The 23,492-nt window shown below is 36.2% G+C and overlaps 1 protein-coding gene across 6 annotated transcripts in view; it reads left to right on the top strand.

Moving 5' to 3' along the window:
* BTBD8 (BTB domain containing 8) overlaps positions 1-21,966 on the top strand; it is a 118,537-nt gene extending 96,571 nt beyond the window's left edge. For 4 of the 6 annotated variants that reach the window (XM_058716573.1, XM_058716574.1, XM_058716578.1 and 1 more), the window contains 5 exons: positions 384-1,095; positions 1,350-1,434; positions 2,302-2,441; positions 4,755-7,070; positions 8,353-9,217. In XM_058716573.1, coding sequence (XP_058572556.1) covers positions 384-1,095; positions 1,350-1,434; positions 2,302-2,441; positions 4,755-7,070; positions 8,353-8,819 — 3,720 coding nt within the window. In that variant the 3' untranslated portion in view covers positions 8,820-9,217. Of the gene's footprint in view, positions 1-383; positions 1,096-1,349; positions 1,435-2,301; positions 2,442-4,754; positions 7,071-8,352; positions 9,218-21,199; positions 21,413-21,683 lie in introns of those variants that run through there. The other 2 variants (XM_058716575.1, XM_058716577.1) reach the window with 2 other exon arrangements.
* The last annotated feature ends 1,526 nt before the right edge of the window (positions 21,967-23,492 follow it).

The raw sequence follows: 23,492 nt of genomic DNA, 5'->3' as shown, positions 1-23,492 counted from the left end.
TAAGTGAGATGACCTATGAAAAGGATTTTAGCATACAGCCTGGAAGTGGACCCTCAAAAAATGTTGGACATTGTTATCATTGACCAAAGGCATCGTGACACCTTTCAGTATTAATCTCTACTATAGTATAACTTCACAAAGTTAAATAGTATGCCTTTTTAAAATAACATTGCCTTTTAATTTTTTTATGCTGTATTTCAGATTTGATTAAGGTAATGTGACCAAAGACACATTCAAATGATCAAAGATAATTCAAATTTTGAACTGTCTTATATCATAATGTGATTTTTACTTTTTTCTCTTTGAAAAACTGGCTTATTGAAACAAAGTATTATAAGTCAAAGACATCAGTCAAGTTATAAAGTATTTTTTCTTCTTTGTAGCAAAGGAGACAAGCTTCTGACTCTGATGTTATAAGTAACAAATCGTGGAGAGGAAATACCAAGAAGGAGTGTTGGAGTTATCCCTCTAGTAAGCAAAAGATGAAATCTGATGGATTAGGAGCATCTGGACATTCATCAAGTTCTAACAGAAATACTATAAATAAAACTTTGAAGCATGATGATTTAAAGGAAAAGGGTGGTACAAAAACAGCATCCAAGGTTACAAAAGAACTTAAAACTGGGGGAAAAAATGTTTCTGGAAAGCCCAAAACTATAATAAAGTCCCAAACAGAAAACGGTGATAATGCAAAGTCAGCAAACATGTCGCCTAGACAAGCTGTGGAAAGATCAGCAGCAGTGGCAGCAAATGGACAGAAAAATTCATTAAATGGGAAAGGAGTAAGAAATCAGGAAGGGCACATTACCGGCGCCAGACCCAAGGTACTCACTGGAAACTTAAATGCGCAAGCCAAAGCAAAGCCTCTGAAGAAAGTGACAGGAAAGGATTCTCCATGCCTCAGCATCACAGGGCCCTCCAGCAGATCTACAAATTCAAGTATGGAATTATTGAATTCCACTGAATGTCTGGATGAACCAAAAGAAAATGGATCAGTAGGAGAAGAGAAGCCTTCTAGGGATAAACTGTCCTGTTGTGAATCTCCAGGACAGACCATGAAAAACAGTGTGGAAAGTATCAAAACTTCTACTGTAGGTGGGTTTTAGTACCCTCACTTTTAATAGCTCCTGACAGTTAAAGTTCCTACAAAAAATGATTCTGTGTTTGGATGTTTATTTAGTTTGAAATGCCAAAAAACACTTATTTATGTGTGTTCATGCAAACTGAGAAACCATACTTCATCCCACATTAACATTTAATTTTGGATATAGTGTCTGACCACTGAATTTATGCATGACTTTTACATATTCAGTTCTCTGTTTCATGACTCACTGTTTCTTAATTTACAGCAGTAAAATCTCGACCTGTTTCAAAAGTTACCAATGGAACTTCAAATAAAAAAAGCATTCACGAAGAAACTAGTATAAATAACAGGTAAGTCTCCCTTCATTATTTTACCTATACGTTAGCTTTTTCTAAGTTAATTGTATACTGACTTCTAGCTAAATATTTTAAAAATATCTTTTCGGGGCACTTGGGTGGCTCAGTCAGTTAAGCAGCTGACTCTTGATTTCACTCAGGTCATGATCTCAAGGTCCATGAATTCAAGCCCCTCATTGGGATCTGCACTGCCAGATTGTCTCTTTCCCTCTCTCTCTGCCCCTCCCCTGCTCACACACTGTCTCTAAAAATAAATAAATAAACATTAAAAATATTTTTGAAATATATCTTTTCTTTTTTGTTAGAAAATTTAATGTATTTATACAATGATATTTTAAAACTATTTCTTAAAAGGAAATAGTATATTTACACAGAATGACTATGGATGCAAAATGATAGATTACACTTGTGGCACTTGATTATGCATTGCTTTATCATACTTGACCCACAAGCTTATGAACTTAAAGACTTCTGAACATACGATTTTTCGATTTTTAGAACAAAAGATATATTTTTTAATTTGGGAAAAAATATATTTCATATATGGGTCTTTTGAAAGTTCATGTGTTGGGGGCATCTGTGTGGCTCAGTCAGTTAAGCATCCAACTCTTGATTTTGGCTCAGGTCATGACCTCACAGTTCATGGGTTGCAGCCCTGCATCAGGCTCTGCACTAACAGTGCAAAACAAACCCTGCTTGAGATTCTCTCTCTTTCTCTATCTCTCTGCCCTTCCCCTGCTCATGAGCTCTCTATCTCTCTCTCAAAATAAATACATAAACTTAAAAAAATAATAAAATAAAAAATAAAAGTTCATGTGTTGGAATCTGAGTGCAATACTGAATGCAAATCATTTGTCTTAGTGCGCTAAAGAAGGTCACTAACAAAGGATACAGTGATCCAGTACCACAGGCAATTTTAAAGAAAAGAGGAAATGGCAGTGGATGTACTACAGCTCAACAGAGAATAAAAAATGCCTCATCTAATCTTGCTAAAACTCAAGGTAAAGCTGAAATAGTCCTGGGTATTACTTCTGTGTTTAAATTGAATAAGCAGAACTCTGATTTGGAACTTTCACAACAAATAAACAAAATATAACATAGTTTCACTCATTTTATATGTGTGTCATACTATAAAGATGAGATTTTACACTTTACTTTTTGACAAGTATTTTGGTATTACCAGGGTGTGGGTTTGGTTTTTATTGTCTTTTATGAGAAATAATTAAGGGAGTCACTGGTTTATCTGTACTTTTGGTCCTTTTATATATTATGCCCAGGTTTCTTCAGTTTCATTGTTAACTGTAGGAATTCCATGTGCAAAACAGGCACTAATAAGCCCTTTAAATAGTAATGGTACAGTCTTGAAAGCTGTGATATGTAGGGAAGAAGAATTTTCCCTCCTGTTGCCTATTGTTTTGCTATGTTCTAAGAAAGAAAGGATACTGATCAGATTGTATGATTTGCTAAGCTAATAACTGATTTTAAAAATTAATTTGTTTTGGGGTGCCTTGGTGGCTCAGTTGGTTGAGCACCCTGCTCTTGATATCAGCTTAGGTCGTGATCTCGGGGTTGTGAGTTCAAGCCCTGCACTGGGCTCTGCGGTGGGCATGAAACCTACTTTAAAAAAAAAATTAAGGGACGCCTGGGTGGCTCAGTCGGTTAAACATCTGACTTCAGCTCAGGTCATGATCTTGCGGTCCGTGAGTTCGAGCCCCGCGTCGGGCTCTGTGCTGACAGCTCAGATCCTGGAGCCTGTTTCAGATTCTGTGTCTCCCTCTCTCTCTGACCCTCCCCCATTCATGCTCTGTCTCTCTCTGTCTCAAAAATAAATAAACATTAAAAAAAAATTAATTTGCTTTATGTATTAAGCATTCATGTAGATAAGAGCTCGTAAAAGCCTAAAAACAATTTTGAGCTAGATAATTAATACTGAAAGTAAATTTAAAAATAAACTGGAGATGGGAATGCAAGCTGGTGCAGCCACTCTGGAAAACAGTATGGAGGTTCCTCAAAAAACTAAAAGTAGAACTACCCTACGACCCAGCAATTGCACTACTAGGCATTTATCCATGGGATACAGGTGTGCTGTTTCGAAGGGACACATGCACCCCCATGTTTATAGCAGCACTATCAACAATAGCCAAAGTATGGAAAGAGCCCAAATATCCATCAGTGGATGGATAAAGAAAAAGAATGAAATCTTGCTGTTTGCAACTACGTGGATGGAACTGGAGGGTATTACGCTAAGTGAAATTAGTCAGAGAAAGACGAAAATCATATGACTTCACTAATATGAGGACTTTAAGAGACAAAACAGATGAACATAAGGGAAGGGAAACAAAAATAATATAAAAATAGGGAGGGGGACAACAGAAGAGACTCATAAATATGGAGAACAAACTGAGGGTTACAGGAGGGATTCTGGGAGGGGGGGTGGGCTAAATGGGTAAAGGGCACTAAGGAATCTACTCCTGAAATCATTGTTGCACTATATGCTAACTAATTTGGATGTAAACTTAAAAAAATAAAAAATTAAATAAATAAATAAATAAATAAATAAATAAATAAATAAAAATGCATTTGAGCTGCCTAAATAAATAAACAAACAAACCAGAGAAAAATTATTCATGTTCTAGTAATAACTAAAAATTACACATTTAAAAAGATTTGGCAGTTCTGTTTGGTAGATTTAAATGTTGAGAATGTCATCACTAGGACTTAACCAGTGTAAACAAATGGATCTCCAAATTAACCCTTTCTCTCCAGTTACCAATTTTAGTTGCCACTGCACAGCTAAGTTGTTAACCCAAGTGATCTATAATAATCACGATCTTGCTATGAGAAATAAATTAATTTTGTTTGTGTTTGATGGAACAAACTGCAGTAACTTAAACATTTCTATTTTATATTTAGCTTGATTCTTCTTTCAGCTGTGTGGAACACAAGTCTTTTTTTCCCCAAAAAACTTAAAGGGGAAGACCCTTCCTGCTCTTTTAATATAAGAAAATCAAGTTTTTCCACCCTCATATATTTATGCAAGTCCAGTTCTGACATGAGGATCAAGGCTCTTGAGGAAGAGAGATCCTATTTAAATAATTTTGCTAAGAGGCTGGACTATTCCTCCTGTATTTGTAATAAAAAATATTTTATTTTTTATTTTATCATGTTACTCCTAATCTTTTATTGTCCATTATCATAGATATTTCATCATTTCATTGTTAATTTTATTTTTTCTAAAGTAATTTAAAAACAAGTATTGCATTTTATTCACAAATTGAAAGTGTATTATATATTTTTAATTTTTTTTTTCTTAGGATCTCAAGGAGAGTCACCAACTTCAGTAAAATCTTCAGTCTCTTCAAGGCAGTCTGATGAAAATGTGACAAAATTGGACCACAGTACAACTACAGATAAACAAACACCTAAGAAAAAAATTGTCAAGCAAGGACACACACCTTTGCCTAAGGTTAATGCAAAAATAGTGGCAATGCCTAAAAACTTAAATCAGTCTAAGAAAGGTGAAGCTTTGAATAATAAAGATGCAAAACAGAAAATGCTTCCTGGACAGATTACATTGAAAACTCAGCCTTCTTCTCAAAGACCTTTAAAAAGTGAAACATGTGTTATCCAAAAAAGCATGCTTCATGATGTACATGATAGTAAAAACAAGGACAATATTTCTGAACAGAAGCCTCATGAACCGCTAATTAATCTCGCATTAGAAATCAGCAGTACAGAAGCATTCCAGTCATCATGCATACCTGACCCACAAAAGCCATTAAACAATCAAGGGAAAGAGAAATTAGAATGCCAAAGTATTTCAGATTTGGAAAAATCAAAATGTGAACTGGAATCAAAACAGATATGTTCAGATAAAAGTGAAACAAAATTTTCCAGCAAAGAAACACATCAGCACAAGACAGCTAAAATATATTGTCATTCTGATGGGAGTGATAATGTAGATCCAAAATTTTATAACACCACTGCCCTAAAATCCACGATTTCAGATCCCAGTGTAAACTCCCTGAACTCTCATCCAGTTTGTGATTTAGACTCTGCAGATGCAGAGCAAAGGCCTTCAGTATCAGATAGAGAGAAGCAAGAAGTGAGAAAAGATACAAACAAAAAATTAAACATTAAATGTGACAAAGATGTTTTACCGTGTGTTCCTGAAAGGACAAATGGTACCTTAAATTCTGTCCAAGATGACAGGAAATCTAAAATTCTTGTTGAAGAACAGACAGTTCCTAGTCACTTGTCTGATGACTCTGCTATGAGTGAAATCAAACATGCTACAGCAGAGTCAGATATTTCCTCCAAGTCTGTTTTGGAACAAATATCAGGAAAAACTTCTCCTAAAGATATGGAAACAACAGAAACTCCAGAGAGCCATGAAACTCCGGAAGTTCCATTCATGAGTCATTGGAATTTGAGTACCAGTGGTATGCATCAGAGAGAGAGTCCTGAATCTGACACTGGCAGTGCTACCACATCCTCTGATGACATAAAGCCCAGATCTGAAGACTATGATGCTGGAGGGTCTCAGGATGATGACGGGTCCAATGACAGAGGTATTTCTAAATGTGGCACAATGCTGTGCCATGATTTTCTTGGGAGAAGTAGCAGTGATACCAGTACTCCTGAAGAATTAAAAATATACGATAGTAACTTAAGAATTGAAGTGAAAATGAAAAAGCAAAGTAGTAATGATCTTTTCCAAATTAATTCAACAAGCGATGATGAGATTCCTAGGAAAAGGCCAGAAATTTGGTCTAGATCTACAGTAGTCTACCCTAGGGAAAAAGAAAATGTTCTACGAGGCAGTGTCCAGTTTGCTCAGGAAGTAGATCAGGTTTCTTCCTCGGCAGATGAAACAGAAGATGAAAGATCCGAAGCTGAAAATGTTGGAGAAAATTTCTCTACATCTAACTCAGCTCCTCAGCAGTTTCAGGGAATAATTAATTTAGCTTTTGAAGATGCAACAGAAAATGAAAGTCACGAGTTTTCTGCAACTAAAAATTTTAAAAGATCCGTTTTACTTTCAGTAGATGAATGTGAAGAACTAGGATCTGATGAAGGGGAAGTCCATACTCCTTTTCAGCCTTCTATAGATTCTCTGTCACCTGATGTTTTTGATGGCATTTCTCATGAACATCATGGAAGGACCTGCTATTCCAGGTACTCACAAGGAAGTGAGGGTAGTATTTCAGAATGTAAACAAGATAAAGGCAATAGTGTATACAGAAACGAAAGCTCTCTCTTGGGTCGCAGTAGTACTGACTCATTGAGAAGAGATAAACAGAGTACTTCAGCCACAGGAAAAAAGTACACAGTAGATGTCCTGTCCAAAGGAGGTAGACAGCTTCTTCCAGAAGATAGAAAGGTAAATTGCAAAAGCGATGTGGATAATGACTTTCAGCAACGCAGCAAACTCTCAGATAGTGATATAAAATCTCAAGAAAGACCATGTCATTTGGAGCTTCATCAAAGAGAACCCAATTCTGACATACCAAAGAACAGCTCTACAAAATTTCTGGACTCCTGTCGGAGTCATCTTCTGCCTCAGGAAGGTCAAGTAAAAGAGAACCATTCTACAGCTACCAAAAGAGCTAATATTGCTTTATCTGCAGGTAATGTACAGAAATAGAAATGCTAAATACATAAGAAAATGAGTTTATAGAATTTTAACTTGGATGTAGCCCTGAGTGTTGTATTTTATTTAGACAGAGTAATTACTTAAGCAGCAGATTCAAATTTCAAATGAAAACCTACATTTCTTAATAATATGAAATTAGCTAGTTACTCTTTATTGTTCACTTAAAATCTTAGTGTGGAATTAAGATCTAGTAAAAATTTGATTATTAGAACTAATCTATTAAGAGATTTTACATGAAAGAATAAAGAGAAAAACTTAGTTTGCTATTATTGAGTTATTTATGTCTAATTTAACATAGAATTCTTGACTATTAGAAATTTTATTATACATTGAATATGATTTATGGACTATGCTAGTATATATCTAAGAGGGCTGTGCAATAATTATAGTAATATGTAACTAAAAGCACTGAACTATTTTAACTAGATTAATTATTATAATTTATATACATTTTACAGAGATTAAGACTTTCAGGATCACTATACTTCTAAAAGTTTCAAGTAAAAAGATAAATTTCCTAAAAGAGATTATATTTAGAAGCAATGATAATATATGAAAAAAGCCCAGGCTTATTTCATATGTATAGATGATTTCCTGTCTAATTGTTTTGTGTGTTTGTCTTATTATAGTAATTTGAACTAATGACTCACATTTAAAATATGCAATAGTGGCTGACAGAGTAGCTATTATATATCAGAACTAAGAAAAATACTGATCAATAGCCTTGTTCAGCAAAATCATAACAATAGGGAGGGAACTCTTTAAAGTTGTACTTTTTTGTTTGTCCTTGCTTGTATCCTCCTTTGCATGTGCAATATACAAATAAGGCTTTAGATAAAATGTATTTATTCCCCTTTTGGAACTGACTTACCTTAAAAGTCACCATCAAATTACCATGTCTTTTTTTCTCTTTATGTTTCTATTGTAGTGAATTAGACACATGTGCACATTCTATGTTTATGTTTAAGTAATTTTTGTTGGTTTTTTTGTATCACAAGTTTCAAATTAAAGTATGGAGAATTATTGTTAGTTGCCTATGTTGATTTTGCTGCTAAACATCCTTCAATTGTTTTATTTTTTTTTAATTTAGAAAAAGAAATGCCTCAGTAATCCTGTCAATTTTGTATAAATGTTATTTTTCCCATTCTATGTTTTTTTGGACTATAACTATTATATTGTTTTAATATTGTTCTACAAAATCTGGGGGTACCAACATGTGCAATTTTTACATTGTATAGTATTATGAATTATTTCAGGATACATAGATGATTGTGACACACTGGCACAAACCTACATGTATGACCATCGGCCTTCAAAAACCCTCTCTCCAATATATGAGATGGATGTAGTAGAAGCATTTGAGCAGAAAATGGAATCAGAAACACATGTTACAGACATGGATTTTGAAGATGATCAGCACTTTGCAGAACAAGATTGGACACTCTTAAAGCAACTGCTGTCTGAACAGGATTCAAACTTAAATATTACGAATTCTGTTCCTGAAGACTTAAATTTAGCACAGTATCTAATCAATCAGACATTACTTTTAGCACGAGACAGCTCAAAACCTCAGGGTAAAGCACATGTTGACACTTTGAACAGATGGAGTGAACTAACCTCTCCACTTGATTCCTCAGCAAGTATCACCATGGCTAGTTTTTCCTCTGAAGATTGTTCACCCCAAGGGGAATGGACAATTCTAGAACTGGAAACTCAGCATTAAGAGTATTAACACTTTGGAAAATTTTTAACAATGCCCCCCCCTTTATTTTTGATGCTTATATCCTAATAATAATTGCATTAGCCAGAGATAGACTGTCTTTAATAATGAAGGAGTCTTTCTAATTTATTAAGGTAACATAGTTTGTTTATTAATATGATATCACATGTAGAAAAAAGATGGTTTTCTAAAATTTTTTAGCATGTTTTATTAATTATTAGAGAAATTAGTGGACTTACAACGAGCCCTTCAGTTGTCCTTTCCTAACTGATCATTTGTTCACTTGTTTATAATTCAAGAATTTAAAATGTAAATGCACAAGTAGATCAGTCCATTTACTTTTTGCTCTGCATATGGTAACAGTAATTTAACAATAAAAAACATACTGTGCTTGTGTTCAATTTATGTAGAGTTAATCAGTGAGTAACAGTCAAACTCAGGTTTGTGTGATTGACCCTGACAGGTGAATATTAGAAAAACCCTTCATTTTCCCAACAGTGCAGATCCAGGAAATTGTGAAATACATGTACCTCAAATTTCAATCACATTGTTACTAAAACCGAGAAATGGAATCCCTTGTAACTCTTTTTGAGGTATATCCAAAAAGAGATATCTGCCCTCGTTCAAAAGAGGTGGGAAAACTGTCCATTTGTTTTACCTAGATAGACTTTCTTTATAGTTAATCGCTCTTCATTTTCCATTCCACTTAGAGATATTTTGGGACTGTCCCAGCAATAAACGTGCACTAAATATTAATTTTAAAATGGGTACATGAGGGGGACGCCTGCTTGTCTCAGTCGGTTTAGCATCCGACTCTTGATTTCAGCTCAGGTCATGATCTCACAGTTTGTGAAGCCTTTGTTGGGATCTGTGCATGAGTGAAGAGCCTGCTTGGGATTCTGTCTCTCCCTCTCTGCCCCTCCCCCACTCTGTCTCTCTCTTCTCTCTCAAAATAAATAAACTTAAGGGCGCCTGGGTGGCTCAGTTGGTTAAGCGGCCGACTTCGGCTCAGGTCATGATCTTGCGGTCCGTGAGTTCGAGCCCCGCGTCGGGTTCTGTGCTGACAGCTCAGAGCCTGGAGCCTGTTTCAGATTCTGTGACTCCCTCTCTCTCTGACCCTCCCCCGTTCATACTCTGTCTCTCTCTGTCTCAAAAATAAATAAACGTTTAAAAAAATTTTTTTTTAATAAATAAACTTAAAAAAAAATAAAACAGGTACACGAGGCAATTGAGTACTGAGTTAAACTGCATGTGTGTGTATATGGGCACATACACGCATGTATGTTTTCTCCACGTGTCTATATATTCTAGATTCTTACTTCCTTGATTAGATTGTCTTTCAGTCTGTAATTCTGGTAGCAAGACAAAGATAAAAATATCTTCTACAAAATGGTACTGGAGAATGAACACTTGGATACCTACTTGATATTAGTAGACACTGCCTTTAGGATGATGAAATTTAGTGGAGTTAACTTCTCTCAAAGCTATGTAACTAACTCATAATTTCTCTAAAATATGTCAAAAGTAGGAAAAACTTAGTTTTTGTTTCTAATTCCTTTTCTAAATAATGGTTTTCAACAAATTATTAAACATAGAGTGAATATATTGAATATCAACAATCATATGAATGCACAGTCATTTGTTATTCTTATATAATAACATGACTATGTTAACGTTAGCCACTAACCTGTTATACCATAAATTTGCTATGCCTTTTTATTTTTTTTTTATTTTTATTTTTTGGGACAGAGAGAGACAGAGCATGAACGGGGGAGGGGCAGAGAGAGAGGGAGACACAGAATCGGAAACAGGCTCCAGGCTCCGAGCCATCAGCCCAGAGCCTGACGCGGGGCTCGAACTCACGGACCGCGAGATCGTGACCTGGCTGAAGTCGGATGCTTAACCGACTGCGCCACCCAGGCGCCCCTGCTATGCCTTTTTAAACTACAAGTTCTGCAGGAGGCACTCATTCATTCCAACAGTCAAGAAATAGGCATTGGTTCTATGCACTGAGGTACAAAGATAAATAGGGTTCAATTCCTGCTCCCCACCCAAAAAAAGAGAGTTCAGTTTCTAGTGAGGAGAAAAACCATGTAAGAGAAAGATTAAAATATAGTAGTATTATAAGAACGCTGTATTTTCAAGCTGGATGAGAATTTAGAGATTAGTCTAATCCCTTCAGATTCCAAAAAGGACTCTGAAGTCCAGAGGAATTAAAAGATTGCCCAAGGTCCCACAGCTGATTTGTGGCTACAATCTAATATTCCTTAATTTTAATTTGATGTTATTTCTGCCACACAACATAGACATTTGATTTTTATCATAAAGCCTGAGAGGATGTATATCTATACGTAGTTTGTATTTCTACAAATAGAGGATGTATATCTATACGAAGTTTGTACTTCTTTACGTATACATAAAGAAGTAATGTATGATAGAGTCAGAAACCATGCAAATTCCCAAGACATTATGTTATTTTCCTTTTCTCCAAATGAGAAATTACTTTTATGTGTTATTTTTAATAAATACCTCAGAAGTTCAACAATTTATAAATGAAACTTCTTTCTCAGTTATAAGGTCTTTAAAACTTTGTTCTTAAACTACTAGACATTAAAAAGCCATTCGATTTCATGTAACATCTGCAAATAGGTAATAGGGAAGGCATTTTGCTTAAGTAGTGACCTCTTAGGTAATTTCAGGACATGTGTGTTTTCTTATCATGCTCTTTTGTGTCTGATATCTCTACCAGTCTGTTTACTGTGGGACTCTTCGGGCTAGTACTTCATGATTTAACAAACACAAAGCGAAAAATGATGCTAACATTTATTTAGCTCCTATTATATGTTAGATACCGTGCTAAGTGTTTTAAATATGCACTAACACATTTAATTCTCACAGCAGTTCTATGAGATTTGTCTTATCATCTTTATTTTTCACATGAAGAAACTAATATAGAGTCCTTACTCTGGATTAACTACCCTAATAGAAGAAACTAAAAGAGAAATAATACACTATACTATTGTTTGGTAAGATAACAGTTGTATATGGTCAGAGCTGTGTGAGCCTAGAGGGAGAAGCCATGAACACAACAGCTTGTGAGGAAGAGATTAGAGAAAGCTTCTTAGAGCAACTAATATTCCGTGACTCCTTCAGAATTTCTATAAAGGGCTTAGTGACTGCAATCTAGTTGGAAGTGTAGGCCAGGGGACTTAGCTTGAAGCTGCACTTGTATAGAAAGTACTTCGCTTGTACTTAGATTGTATGTTATATATTGATAAAAATAGGTATGTTCTTAAAGGATGCCTTTGTACATAGTTGGAAATTGTAAAAAGTCCCAATTGTCCATGCCAAAAACAAGAAAATCTTATTTTTATTTTGATTTGGCTTGCTTTGGAGGACTGGTAAAGATTATGTAAACAATTTAAAGCCCCTTTATACCATCTCTTGGAGCAATCAAGTAACCAGATGCTGGCTTTCAAGGATGAGTAAGAATTTGCTTGGTGATAGGGCATTCTGGACACAACAGTGCATTAAGGAATGGTGACCATGATGTGTGTTGAGGATGGGGAGGAAGAGTGGTAGGAAAGGCTGAGCTGGAGTTAGATTCTTAAAGTTATTAAAAAACTATGCTATTGTGTTTGATTAGTCCAAACCCTGGATTTAGTAGACATTATGTCTCCTTCCATGGTGCATTCCTTTATTTACTTATTTTTCTAACAACGATTTCTTTTTTTTTTTTTCCTTCAAGTTTATTTATTTTGAGAGAGAGACACAGAGAAAGAGAGAATCCCAACCAGGCTTAGCACTGTCAGCTTGGATCCAGATGTGGGGCTCTAACGCATGAAGAGTGAAATCATGACCTGAACTGAAATCAAGAGTCAGACGCTTAACCACTGAGCCACCCAGGCATCCCGTTTTATTTATTTTTGACTCTAAATAGAAAAGCTTTCCATGTTTTGAGGAAATAACCACCTACAATCACAATGGGTAGTTATCAACGTTGTTTTTTAAGGAGTTAGGCAACAAAGCCAGGTGTGTTTCAGAAAGATAACTGTCAGCACTAGTGAAGACGGCCTGGTTTGGAGAAGCGCCCAAATCCCAGGTTGCAATTAAAATAGTTTTGTCAACCTTAGAAATGGGGAACGGAGGAGGATTTGGTAACAAAGACATTACAGATTGTGGCTATAGAACTTGGTAGGTAATTAAGATGGTGGGAGAATATGGAAAGGAATTTTATAATTGCTATCAAAAATAGCATTTATTCCACACATATTTGAGGGCCTACGATATTCCGAGAACTATGCTAGTGCTGAGGATAAAAAGATGAATAGCATAGTATCCGTCCTAGAGCATCTCAGTTTAGTGAGGGAGAGATTGAACAAAAATTATGAAATTGTAATGTTAAATGTCATAATAAGGTTCTGTATAAAGTGTAGTCAGTGCATAAAGGAAAGGGAAATAATGGGAAGATAATTGGATAGGCTCCTGTACTATTTTAGGATTAGTGGGAGTTCACAAGGCAAAAGAAGAGGCATACTCTTGGCAGAAAGAGTTGAGAGGCAATGGGAAATTCTGGTTGTTCCATATGGCTGGAGAGAAGGGAACAGATGGTAAGGACACGGGATAAAGTTGGATGGGGATGTAGAGTCCAGGGAGTAACACAATCAGATTTGCACTTTAGAAAGATCACTCTGGAAGCAGTATGTAGAATGGAAGGGAGCAGGTGACAAGGCAGGAAGACCAGTGATGAGTATTACAGTAACCAAGGCTTGAACGAGAGGAATGGCTGTGGAGATAGAGAGGTGTGGACATATTTGAGAGATTTAAGATGTGGGTTGGAAAAACTTAGTGACTGACATGGGGATGAGAGGAGGGAGTCATCTTAAAAGACTCCGGTCTCTGACTGGGGTGCCTGGGTAGTTGATGATGTCATTAGCCAAAAACTGAAGTAATCTTAGGATGAGTTTAATTTTGGACATACTGAATTTGATCTGCCTGTGGGACATTCAAAGGGCTGAGGACAAAACACTGTGGAATAGAAAAAAGAAAAGCCTGAGAAGGAGACTGAAAAGGAATATTCTGAAGTAAAAGAATTAGGAAGCTAAGGTGAGGAGGGGAGAGTGGTGAATGTATAATCTCACCACTAACCAGAGAAGGGCAAATCAAGGAAATCATTCTATTTTTACTGATCAAACTGAAAGGATTTTTTAAAAAATTCAGTGTTAGCAAGAGAATGATAAATTTGGGATAATCGTATGTTGCTACAGGAATATAAATTACCTTTCCTGTAAGTAATTAGGCAATCTGTATCATGAATGTTTATAACTTCCTATCTGAACCTAGTCCTTTCCCTTTTAGGGCTCTCCCATTAAGAATAAGAACCTGAGGGGCGCCTGGGTGGCTCAGTTGGTTGAGCGTCCACCTTCGGCTCAGGTCATGATCTCCTGGTCTGTGAGTTCAAGCCCTGCATTGGGCTCTGTGCTGACAGCTCAGAGCCTGGAGCCTGCTTCTGATTCTGTGTCTCTCTGCCCCTCCACCACTTGTGCTCTCTCTCAAAAACTAAATAAACATAAAAAAAATTTTTTTTTAAAGAATAAGAATCTGAGACCTAGATACAATAGTGAAAATTGAAAACTAGCTAAATGTTAACAGTAGTGGAAGGCTAAATAAATTATGGTACATCTATAACACATTATGCAATGATTACAACTGTTTGCAAAACATCTGTTTAATGCCAAGGGAAGATGCTCAAAAGAAAAAACCCAGGATATATATTTGTAATATCCCAGTTTTCCATACTTACAGGTATATGGAAAAAGGGACTGGAAGGAAATAAATAAAAATGTTAATGGTGGTTATGGTTAAGTGATACTGATTATTTTTACCTTTTAACTCATATATTTTCCATGTGTTCTACAAAGCACAGAAAAATAAGTAGGTTTGTTTGTTTGTTTTGGGGTGAGTAATAGTAGTTAACAGTGTTGCTGTTTGCGATGTCAAGGTGCACACCTAGACTAGTTCATTATATTTGGACATTATGATTTTACTGGTAGCTTTTGTCCGTTGGTGTTTTTTAGAGTAGAAGGAAGGGCAGAAATGTGAGCAGAAGGTAAAGAAGTAAAACTTATTCTTTCAAGGAAGCTGACTAAAATGAAGACAGTGGTAGTTTGTTTTTAAGATAGAAGTAACTTAAGCACTTTGAAACTAAGAAGCTGGAAATAATGAATTAGGACCATCAAGGAAGAGGCAGGAGGCAGTGGGATCAAGCACAAAGAGTGCTGACACAGGGCACTTCAAAGAACCTCGGGTATTTAATATAACTGAAGCATTGAATTCATGTGGTACAGCAGTGGAAAATAAAGCTGGAAAAGTACAGGCAAGCCAAAACACGAAGAACCCTGTAAGCCATGCTAAGGACTATAAGCAAGCCAGTTAGGCAAAAATATTTAAATTTTGTTTAAAAGGCAAATACATTATAGGACCTTTATTAAGATTACTTTAGCTGTATAGTGTGAAAATATTTTGGGGCAAGAAGAGACTGGAGAAAGGAAGACCTGTAAGGGGGTCATTGGAACAATTAAAGAAAAAAATGAGGCCCAAGCTTAGGAGGTAATAGCAAGGATAGAAATGAGAGGATGGATTTGAGAGATAACTGGAGGCAGAATGAACAAAATGTGGTTGTCAAGTGAGAGTAAAGACTTGGGAAAAGGGATAAAACTGATTCCCTCCCCATATTCCATAATTCTAACAAGTAAAATAATGGAAGGCTGATGGTTCCTGATTAGAAAAAAGATAATGTCAGGGGCGCCTGGGTGCCCCAGTCAGTTAAGCATCTGACTTTGGCTCAGGTCTTGATCTCATTGTTCGTGAGTTCAAGCCCCACGTCAGGCTCTGTGCTGACAGCTCAGAGCCTGGAGCCGGCTTTAGATTCTGTCTCCCTCTCTGCCTCTCCCCCATTCAGGTTCTGTCTCTGTCTCAAATAAACACACACACATACACACAAAATGTTCAATTTTGACATGTTGCATTTGAGATACAACTGAGACACAATATAATGTCTTTGAAAATTCAGAAACCCAACAAACTATGACCTTTCTACTCCTACCCCATCTTCTGCTAGTTTGGGGGGGAATTTGGGCAGGTGGAAGTGGGAACTTGGTTTGGCTTAGTTTAATGATCTATTGCAGGAGCTATTTTCAATTTAGAATTACTTATACACTCTTCTCCAGTGATATTTATATTATTTTCATATTGTAAATTTTTTTTTATTTTTTTAATGTTTATTTTTTAGAGAGAGAGAGAGAGAGCAGGGGACGGGCACAGAGAGAGGGGAGACAGAGAATCCAAAGCAGACTCGAGGCTCCGGGCTGTCAGCACAGAGCCCGATGCAGGGCTCAAACCCACGGACTGTGAGATCATGACCCGAGCTGAAGTTGGACGCTTACCCGACTGAGCCACCAAGAATTTATTGTAAATTCTTATACCAAGAGTACTTTGAATCTGGCTTAGTTAGATATGAGAAGTATACATTTCTATCATGTTAATAAGGCATGAGTTACTTTTAGTGTCCATGATCCATTTTTCAGAGTGGTTCCTTAACCACTTCCAAATTTAGCCAACATTAGCATAAGAATTTTAATTCTGAGAATTTCAATTCAATTCTGATTCTACATTTATATATATATATATATATATATATATATATATATATATATATATATTTTTTATATATATATATATATTTTTTTTATGTCCCAACAAATTAAGTAATTTCCAAGTCAGAAAAATACTAAGAAAAATACCTTCACACAATGACATATTTTTCCCTAAAAGAGTTTTCATATAAAATGTACTGAAGTTTATCCCTTTTCTTCCTATTTAAGCTCAGTTTTAGCCTGACAAGAGAATTATATAAAAAATTGAAATAGAAATATACCTACATTTTTTTAATGTTTATTTATTTATTTTTGAGAGAGAACACAAGCAGGAAGAGGCAGAGAGGGAGACACAGAATCTTAAGCAGACTCCGAGCTGTCAGTACAGAGCCGACAAGGGGCTCAAACCCACGAAGTGTGAGATCATGACCTGAGTTGAAATCAGATGCTCAACCAACTGAGCCACCCACACACCCTGAATTTATATCTACATTTAAACTATTACGTGTTTAGGAAAGAAGATCCCTAACATCCTTACAAAATTATCCTTTTACTTAGATCCATGCAACTCTCAAAACATGCATAAGCTACTTTAAAGTCAAGAAGGTAAATAAAGTACTTTCTTATAGTTTCTGATTTAGAGTGAATTATAAAGAACAATACTCAAGTTTAAGAAGTTAGAAAAACAATTTCAAATAGAATCCAAAAGAAAGGAATTAATACAAACAATAGTGGAACTTAATTAGAAATCAGAGAGGGGTGCCTGGGTAGTTCAGTCGGTTAAGTGCCTGACTCTTGATTTTGGCGCAGGCATGATCTCACGGTTTGTGAGATTGAGCCCAGCATCAGGCTCCATGCCAACAGAGCTGAGCCTCTTGGGATTTCTCTCTCCCTCTCTCTCTCTGCCCCTCCCCAGCTCACACATGCATGCTCTCTCTCTTCTCTCAAAATAAACTTAAAAAGAAATCAGAGAAAGAGTTGAAACTGACAACTCTAAGAGCTGATTCTTTAAAAACACACACTAGCTTAATGGAGAGAAAAGCATAAATACACAATATTAGAGATGAAATGACATAAAATGATAAAGCACTGTTTTGTGCAACTACATACAAAAGAGTTGAAAACCTGGATGAAATGGACAACTTCTAGAGAAATCTAAATTACCAAAATAGGCTTAAAAAGAGAAAATATATGCCTTGGAAGAAACTGAGGACACATTCAGAATCTTTCATTTTGGAATATGGAGAAAAAAGAAAAGCCCTCAGATGCAATTAAAGAAGCCACCGTAGTGTGATCACCAAAAGCTGACTAAAGATAGCATAAATCAGAAAATTATGGAATAGTATCACTTATAATAATGAATGCAAAATTCCTAAAAGGTTCAGAAATATAGAATATGTGGAAATTTATTTAAGTAATGCAAGATGATTTAATGTTAGGAAACCTATTCGTATAGTACATCCATATTAATAGATTAAATATAGAAAAATAATATCATTGTCTCCATAATGATGGTACCAATAATTTGAAACAATGAAACCAAAAGAGTACTATAAGAAAACATACATAGGGTTTTCATATAATCTTTTCTCTTTTAAATAACAACTTTTTTTTTTTTTTTTTTTAAGAGAGAGCATGTAAGCAGGGGAGAGGAGCAGAGGGAGAGAGAATCTTAAGCAGGCTCCACTCATCTTGGAACCTGACATGGGGCTCAATCCCACAACCCTGGGATCATGACCTGAACCTAAATCAAGAGTCAGATGCTTAACTGACTGAGCCACTGAGGCACCCTTAATATAACCTAAAATAAGAAAGCACATGAACCTCAAAAATATGAAACTCTGAAAAAATTTAAGATTGATAATTTGGCTATTTAAAATTTAGAACTAGGGGCGCCTGAGTGGCTCAGTCGGTTAAGCGTCCAACTTCAGCTCAGGTCATGATCTCACAGTTTGTGAGTTCGAGTCCCATGTCAAGCTCTGTGCTTACAGCTCAGAGCCTGGAGCCTGCTTCAGATTCTGTGTCTCCCCCTCTCTCTGACCCTCTCCTGCTCGCTCTCTCAAAAATAAATACACATTAAAAAAAATAAAATGTAGGGGCGCCTGGGTGGCGCAGTCGGTTAGGCATCTGACTTCAGCCAGGTCACGATCTCGCGGTCTGTGAGTTCGAGCCCCGCGTCAAGCTCTGGGCTGATGGCTCGGAGCCTGGAGCCTGTTTCCGATTCTGTGTCTCCCTCTCTCTCTGCCCCTCCCCCGTTCATGCTCTGTCTCTCTCTGTCCCAAAAATAAATAAAAAAAATAAAAACAAAAATTAAAAAAATAAAATAAAATAAAATAAAATTTAGAACTAATATATGCCCAAAATACTACAGACAGAATGAAAAGCAAAACATAAAAGTGGGGGGAAATTTTTTCATTTTAACAAAAATTAAAATGCAAACAGCTGGTAAACAATGAAAAGATGTTTGGGCACCTGGGCGGCTCAGTTGGTTAAGGCTCTGACTTTGGCCTCATGACCTGAGGGTCATGATCTCACTCACAGTTTGTGGGTTTGAGCCGCACATCAGGCTCTGTGCTAACAGTGGAGAGCCTGCTTCAGATTCTCTCTCTCTCTCTCTCTCTCTCTCAGCCCCTCCCCTGCTTGTGCATGCATGTGCTCTTATCTCAAAAATAAATGAATAAACTTTAAAAAAAAAAAAAAGGTATTTAACCAGACTCATGATTAAGAAGCATAGAGAGCCACCTGGATGGTTCATTAGGTTAAGCGTCTGATTCTTGATTTCAGCTCAGGTCATGATCTCATGGTCATGTGATCGAGCCCCACGTTGGGCTCTGTGCTGGGTGTAAAGCTTGCTTAACATTCTCTCTCCTTCTCCCTCTGCCCCTCTCCTGAACTCACTCACTCTCTCTCTCTCTCTCAAAAATAAACAAATAAATGAAAGCACTAGAAAACCATAAAAGTTTTTGAAAATATAGATTCAGTAACATATTTAATAAGTGAGAATATTATAAGTAAAATAAGTGAATATCCACTAACCCGTTTTAATTACAAATTACAAATGAAAACAAATTAGATGCTTAAAAAATTATTGGAACTAATTGGATTCAATTAACCAATTGAAATATATGAAAGTAGAAAAATAATTCCAAGTATTACTATACTATACAAGTTTAAATTATTGGTCAAATCAGATAACTGCTTGGAATTCAATTTCAACTTAATTTTGAAAATCAAGCTAGAATTCTGGGAAGATTACGTTAAATTCAATTCAAGAACAGTGTGTGGGATGATTATGCTTTTCATAGTCAATGAGATAAGAAAATCTAAAAATTACTAAGGAGGAAATGAAAATATTTTGGGCTGTCATATGTAGCACAAATACCTGAGTCAATTTATATTACCACACAGATTTATTTGTACCATGTCATTGTCAAGCAGCTATTATTACCATCAGAGATATAACACCCTTATTTGCCTTTTAAATTTTTAAATTTATTTAGAAGCAGGAAAAAATCATAAGTTCATTGGTTAGTTTCATCTTCCATAAATTGTTGCTTAAAAATTACTGATCATTTCAAAACTTACTTGAACATAATGTTGACGTGACATCTTAGAAACAACAATTCTGTCAGTAGATTCTAAAATTAGTAATACTACTAAATGAAAAATATTACATGTGTAAGAATTCTCAGGGAAAAAAAATGTCAGTTTTACCAAGTACATTTTTGTAAAGATGTGACTGACTAGTTACCTGAGTCATCTGTGGGAGTGATGCTTCATTTGTATGTGAAAATAATCTCATTTTCATGTTTCAGTTCCCTTTATTTTAATCACCAATAATATTATATCTTTATTCATATTTCAACTGTTTACCCTAAATGAAAAGTTGAAGTATATATAGTTTCTTCCTTTACATAATTTATATTCCAAATATTTCATAATAGAAAACTAGAGAAGCAATTAGGAGTCATATTTGCAGGAAATTTGACCAAGATTTATATTCTTAATATATAAATACCTTATATATCAATCAGAAGAATGCCTAGCAGAAAACTAGGCAAAAGGTACAAACAAAATTAATTAAAGAAAATAGAAAGGATCAATAAAAATACAGTGAATGATAAAATTTTTTATATAGTAGTAAAGAGGTACAAAACAAAACATGTTCATCTGCCTAATTGATAAACAAAATTATGAAACCTATGATATCTAGAGTACAGTGACATAGGCATTACATTCATGTATTGTTGGTGTAAGTGTAAATTGGTGCAGACTTTCTGGAAAGCACTTTGGCAATAGGAATATGAGCCATAAAAATCTTTATAATCATTGACTTGGTAATCTCATTTCTAGAAACTTAATGAATAATCAGAAATAGTTGAAAACATACACGTACTCATATGTGTATATTTTTAAAGTCTTGACATAAAGGAATAAATAAGTTATTTTATTTCAGTATATAGGGATATTAAACCACTAATAAGTATTTTATAAGAACATCTGATTTGCAAAATGCTCACAGTAAAATGAAGGAGATATTAATGTGTGTGTGTGTATATATATGTATATATAGTATAATCTATTTATGATAAAGACTGCTATGATAGTCTCTTGTGTCAGTTCAGCTAGGCTCTAGTACTGAGTAATTTAATCAAACACTAACCTAGGTGCTGCTGTGAGGTATTTTGTAAATGTATTTATCCTCTATAATCACTTGACCAAGTATAGGAGATTATCCTTGATAATGTGACTGGGCCACATCCATCAGTTGAAGACCTTACAAGCACAAACTGAAGTTTTCTGGAGAAGAAATTCTGCCTCAAGACTGAAGCATCAACTCATGTCTGAGTTCCCAACCTGATGTACAAATTTCAGACTTGGCAGCCCCCACAATCCTGTGGGTTGATTCCTTAAAATAAATCTCTTACTATGTATCTCCAATTGGTTCTCTGTCTCTGGACAACCTGACTGGTGCAACTACTAATATCCTACCCTAGTATCTATTCTCCTTTTTTTTCCTTGTAGAACCCTGAATTTATAGCTGGGAACTTGGCTACTCGGAATAAATACTACATTTCCCTGCCTTACTTGCAGCTAATTATAACCTTGTGACCAGGTTCTGACCAATGAAATAGAAATAACAGTGTTGAGTAGCACTTTCTAAAAGTTTATCTAAAGAGGTTGGGTTTTCCTTCTCTTCTTCCCTGTCAAGCTGCCTGGAGCATAAATGTGCCATAAGGGTGAGTGCCACACCCTGGTGATAGCACAATGGAAAGCTACCAGGAATCTGGGTCCCTAAATACCTCATGAAACCACTGTATCAACCCTGGACTACCTACAGACCAACCCTGGACTGCTATTACATGAGGGAAGAGGATTTTGTATATTAAACTTAGCATTTTCAACTACTATTAACTGAATGTTCTCTTCTATGCAGTCAGACCTAATCCTATTTATCATACATATGAATATATAACTAAAGATAACTATACCAATGTGTTCTTGTTATACTCTTTTTTTCTGCTTTTTACATTAGGAATGTATTGGGGTGCCTGTCTGGCTCAGTACATAGAGAATGCAAGTCTTGATCTTGGGGTCATGAGTTTGAGCCCCACATTGGATGTAGCATTTACTTAAGAAAAATAAAATTGAAATTAAAATATATTAATTACTGGTATACTAAAATTTTTTAATAAAACTTAAAATGGTGGGAATTATTTTTCCTAACAATTTTGATCATAATTGTAGCTATTGTAATTGACACATAAGGTACACATATGTGTAATTGACACATAATTGACACATAAGATGAATCTCATTTTGTGTCTTTAAAAGATAGATGATAAGGGGGCACCTGGGTGGCTCAGTGAGTTAGGTGTCTGACTTTGGCTCAGTTTGTGATCTCACAGTCATGGTTTTGAGCCCTGTATTGGGTTCTGCACTGACAGCTTGGAGCCTGCTTCGAATTCTCTGTCTCCCCTTCTCTCGTTTTCTCTCTGCCCCTCCCCTGCTTATGCTCTCTCTCTCCCTGTCTCTCAAATCAACATTAAAAAAAAAAAAAAAAGATGATGATAGGGGAACACCTGGGTGGTTCAGTCAGTTAAGTGTCTGACTCTTGATTTCAGCTCAGGTCATGATCTCAGCACAGAGCTTGCTTGGGATTCTCTCTCTCTCCATCTCCCATGGTCCCACCACTGCACACTACCCACCCCCCCCTTTCTCTTAAAATAAATAAACTTAAAAAAAAAAAGACAGATGATAGGGACTTCAGGGGAGATGTCAGAGTAGGAGGATCCTAAGCTCACTTTGTCCCATGGATACAACTAGATAACACCCATGTCAGTGTAATTACCCAGAAAATGACCCAAAGACTGGCAGAACCAACTCTCCACAGCCAAATGTTCAGAAGAGGCCACATCAAAGAGGGCAGGAAGGGCAGAGACTCGATCAGGAGCTGAACGGTCCGGTGGAACTATAAGTGGGAGGGAGGGACATAGCAGGTGTGGAGAAGGGAGAAGACCAGATCTCCACACCAGGCACCCCAGTCATGGAGAACCCACATGGAGAAGACAAATTCCCATAACATTTGGCTTTGAAAAACAGAGGGCCTAAGAATCAGTGGGGCTTAACATCTGGAACTTGAAAAATCAGCAGGCTGGGCTCTGGGAGAGCTAGGAGGGTGGAGTCCCCACCTTTAAAGAGATAACACAGCAAAGAGCCACATGGAGATACAGCATAGAAGCAGTAGTTAAAACCTGATGTAGGGGCTCCTGGGTGTCAGTCACTTAAGTGTCCAACTTGTGGTTTCAGCTCAGGTCATGATCTCACAGTTCGTGGGTTTGAGCCGTGCACTGGGCTCTGTGCTGACAGTGCAGAGCCTGCTTGTGATTCTCTCTCTCTCTCTCTCTCTCTCTCCCTCCCTCCCTCTCTGCCCCTCCTGCATCTCTCTCTCAAAATAAATATAATTTAAAAAACAAAACAAAACACTTGAGGTATACAGGAAGATTCATTTACTAATCAC

This window comes from Neofelis nebulosa, chromosome 2 (genome assembly GCF_028018385.1).
Source record: "Neofelis nebulosa isolate mNeoNeb1 chromosome 2, mNeoNeb1.pri, whole genome shotgun sequence".
Taxonomy (NCBI): domain Eukaryota; kingdom Metazoa; phylum Chordata; class Mammalia; order Carnivora; family Felidae; genus Neofelis; species Neofelis nebulosa.
The sequence above is the reverse complement of the archived record's forward strand: the minus strand, read 5'-3'. Positions and strand labels throughout refer to the sequence as shown.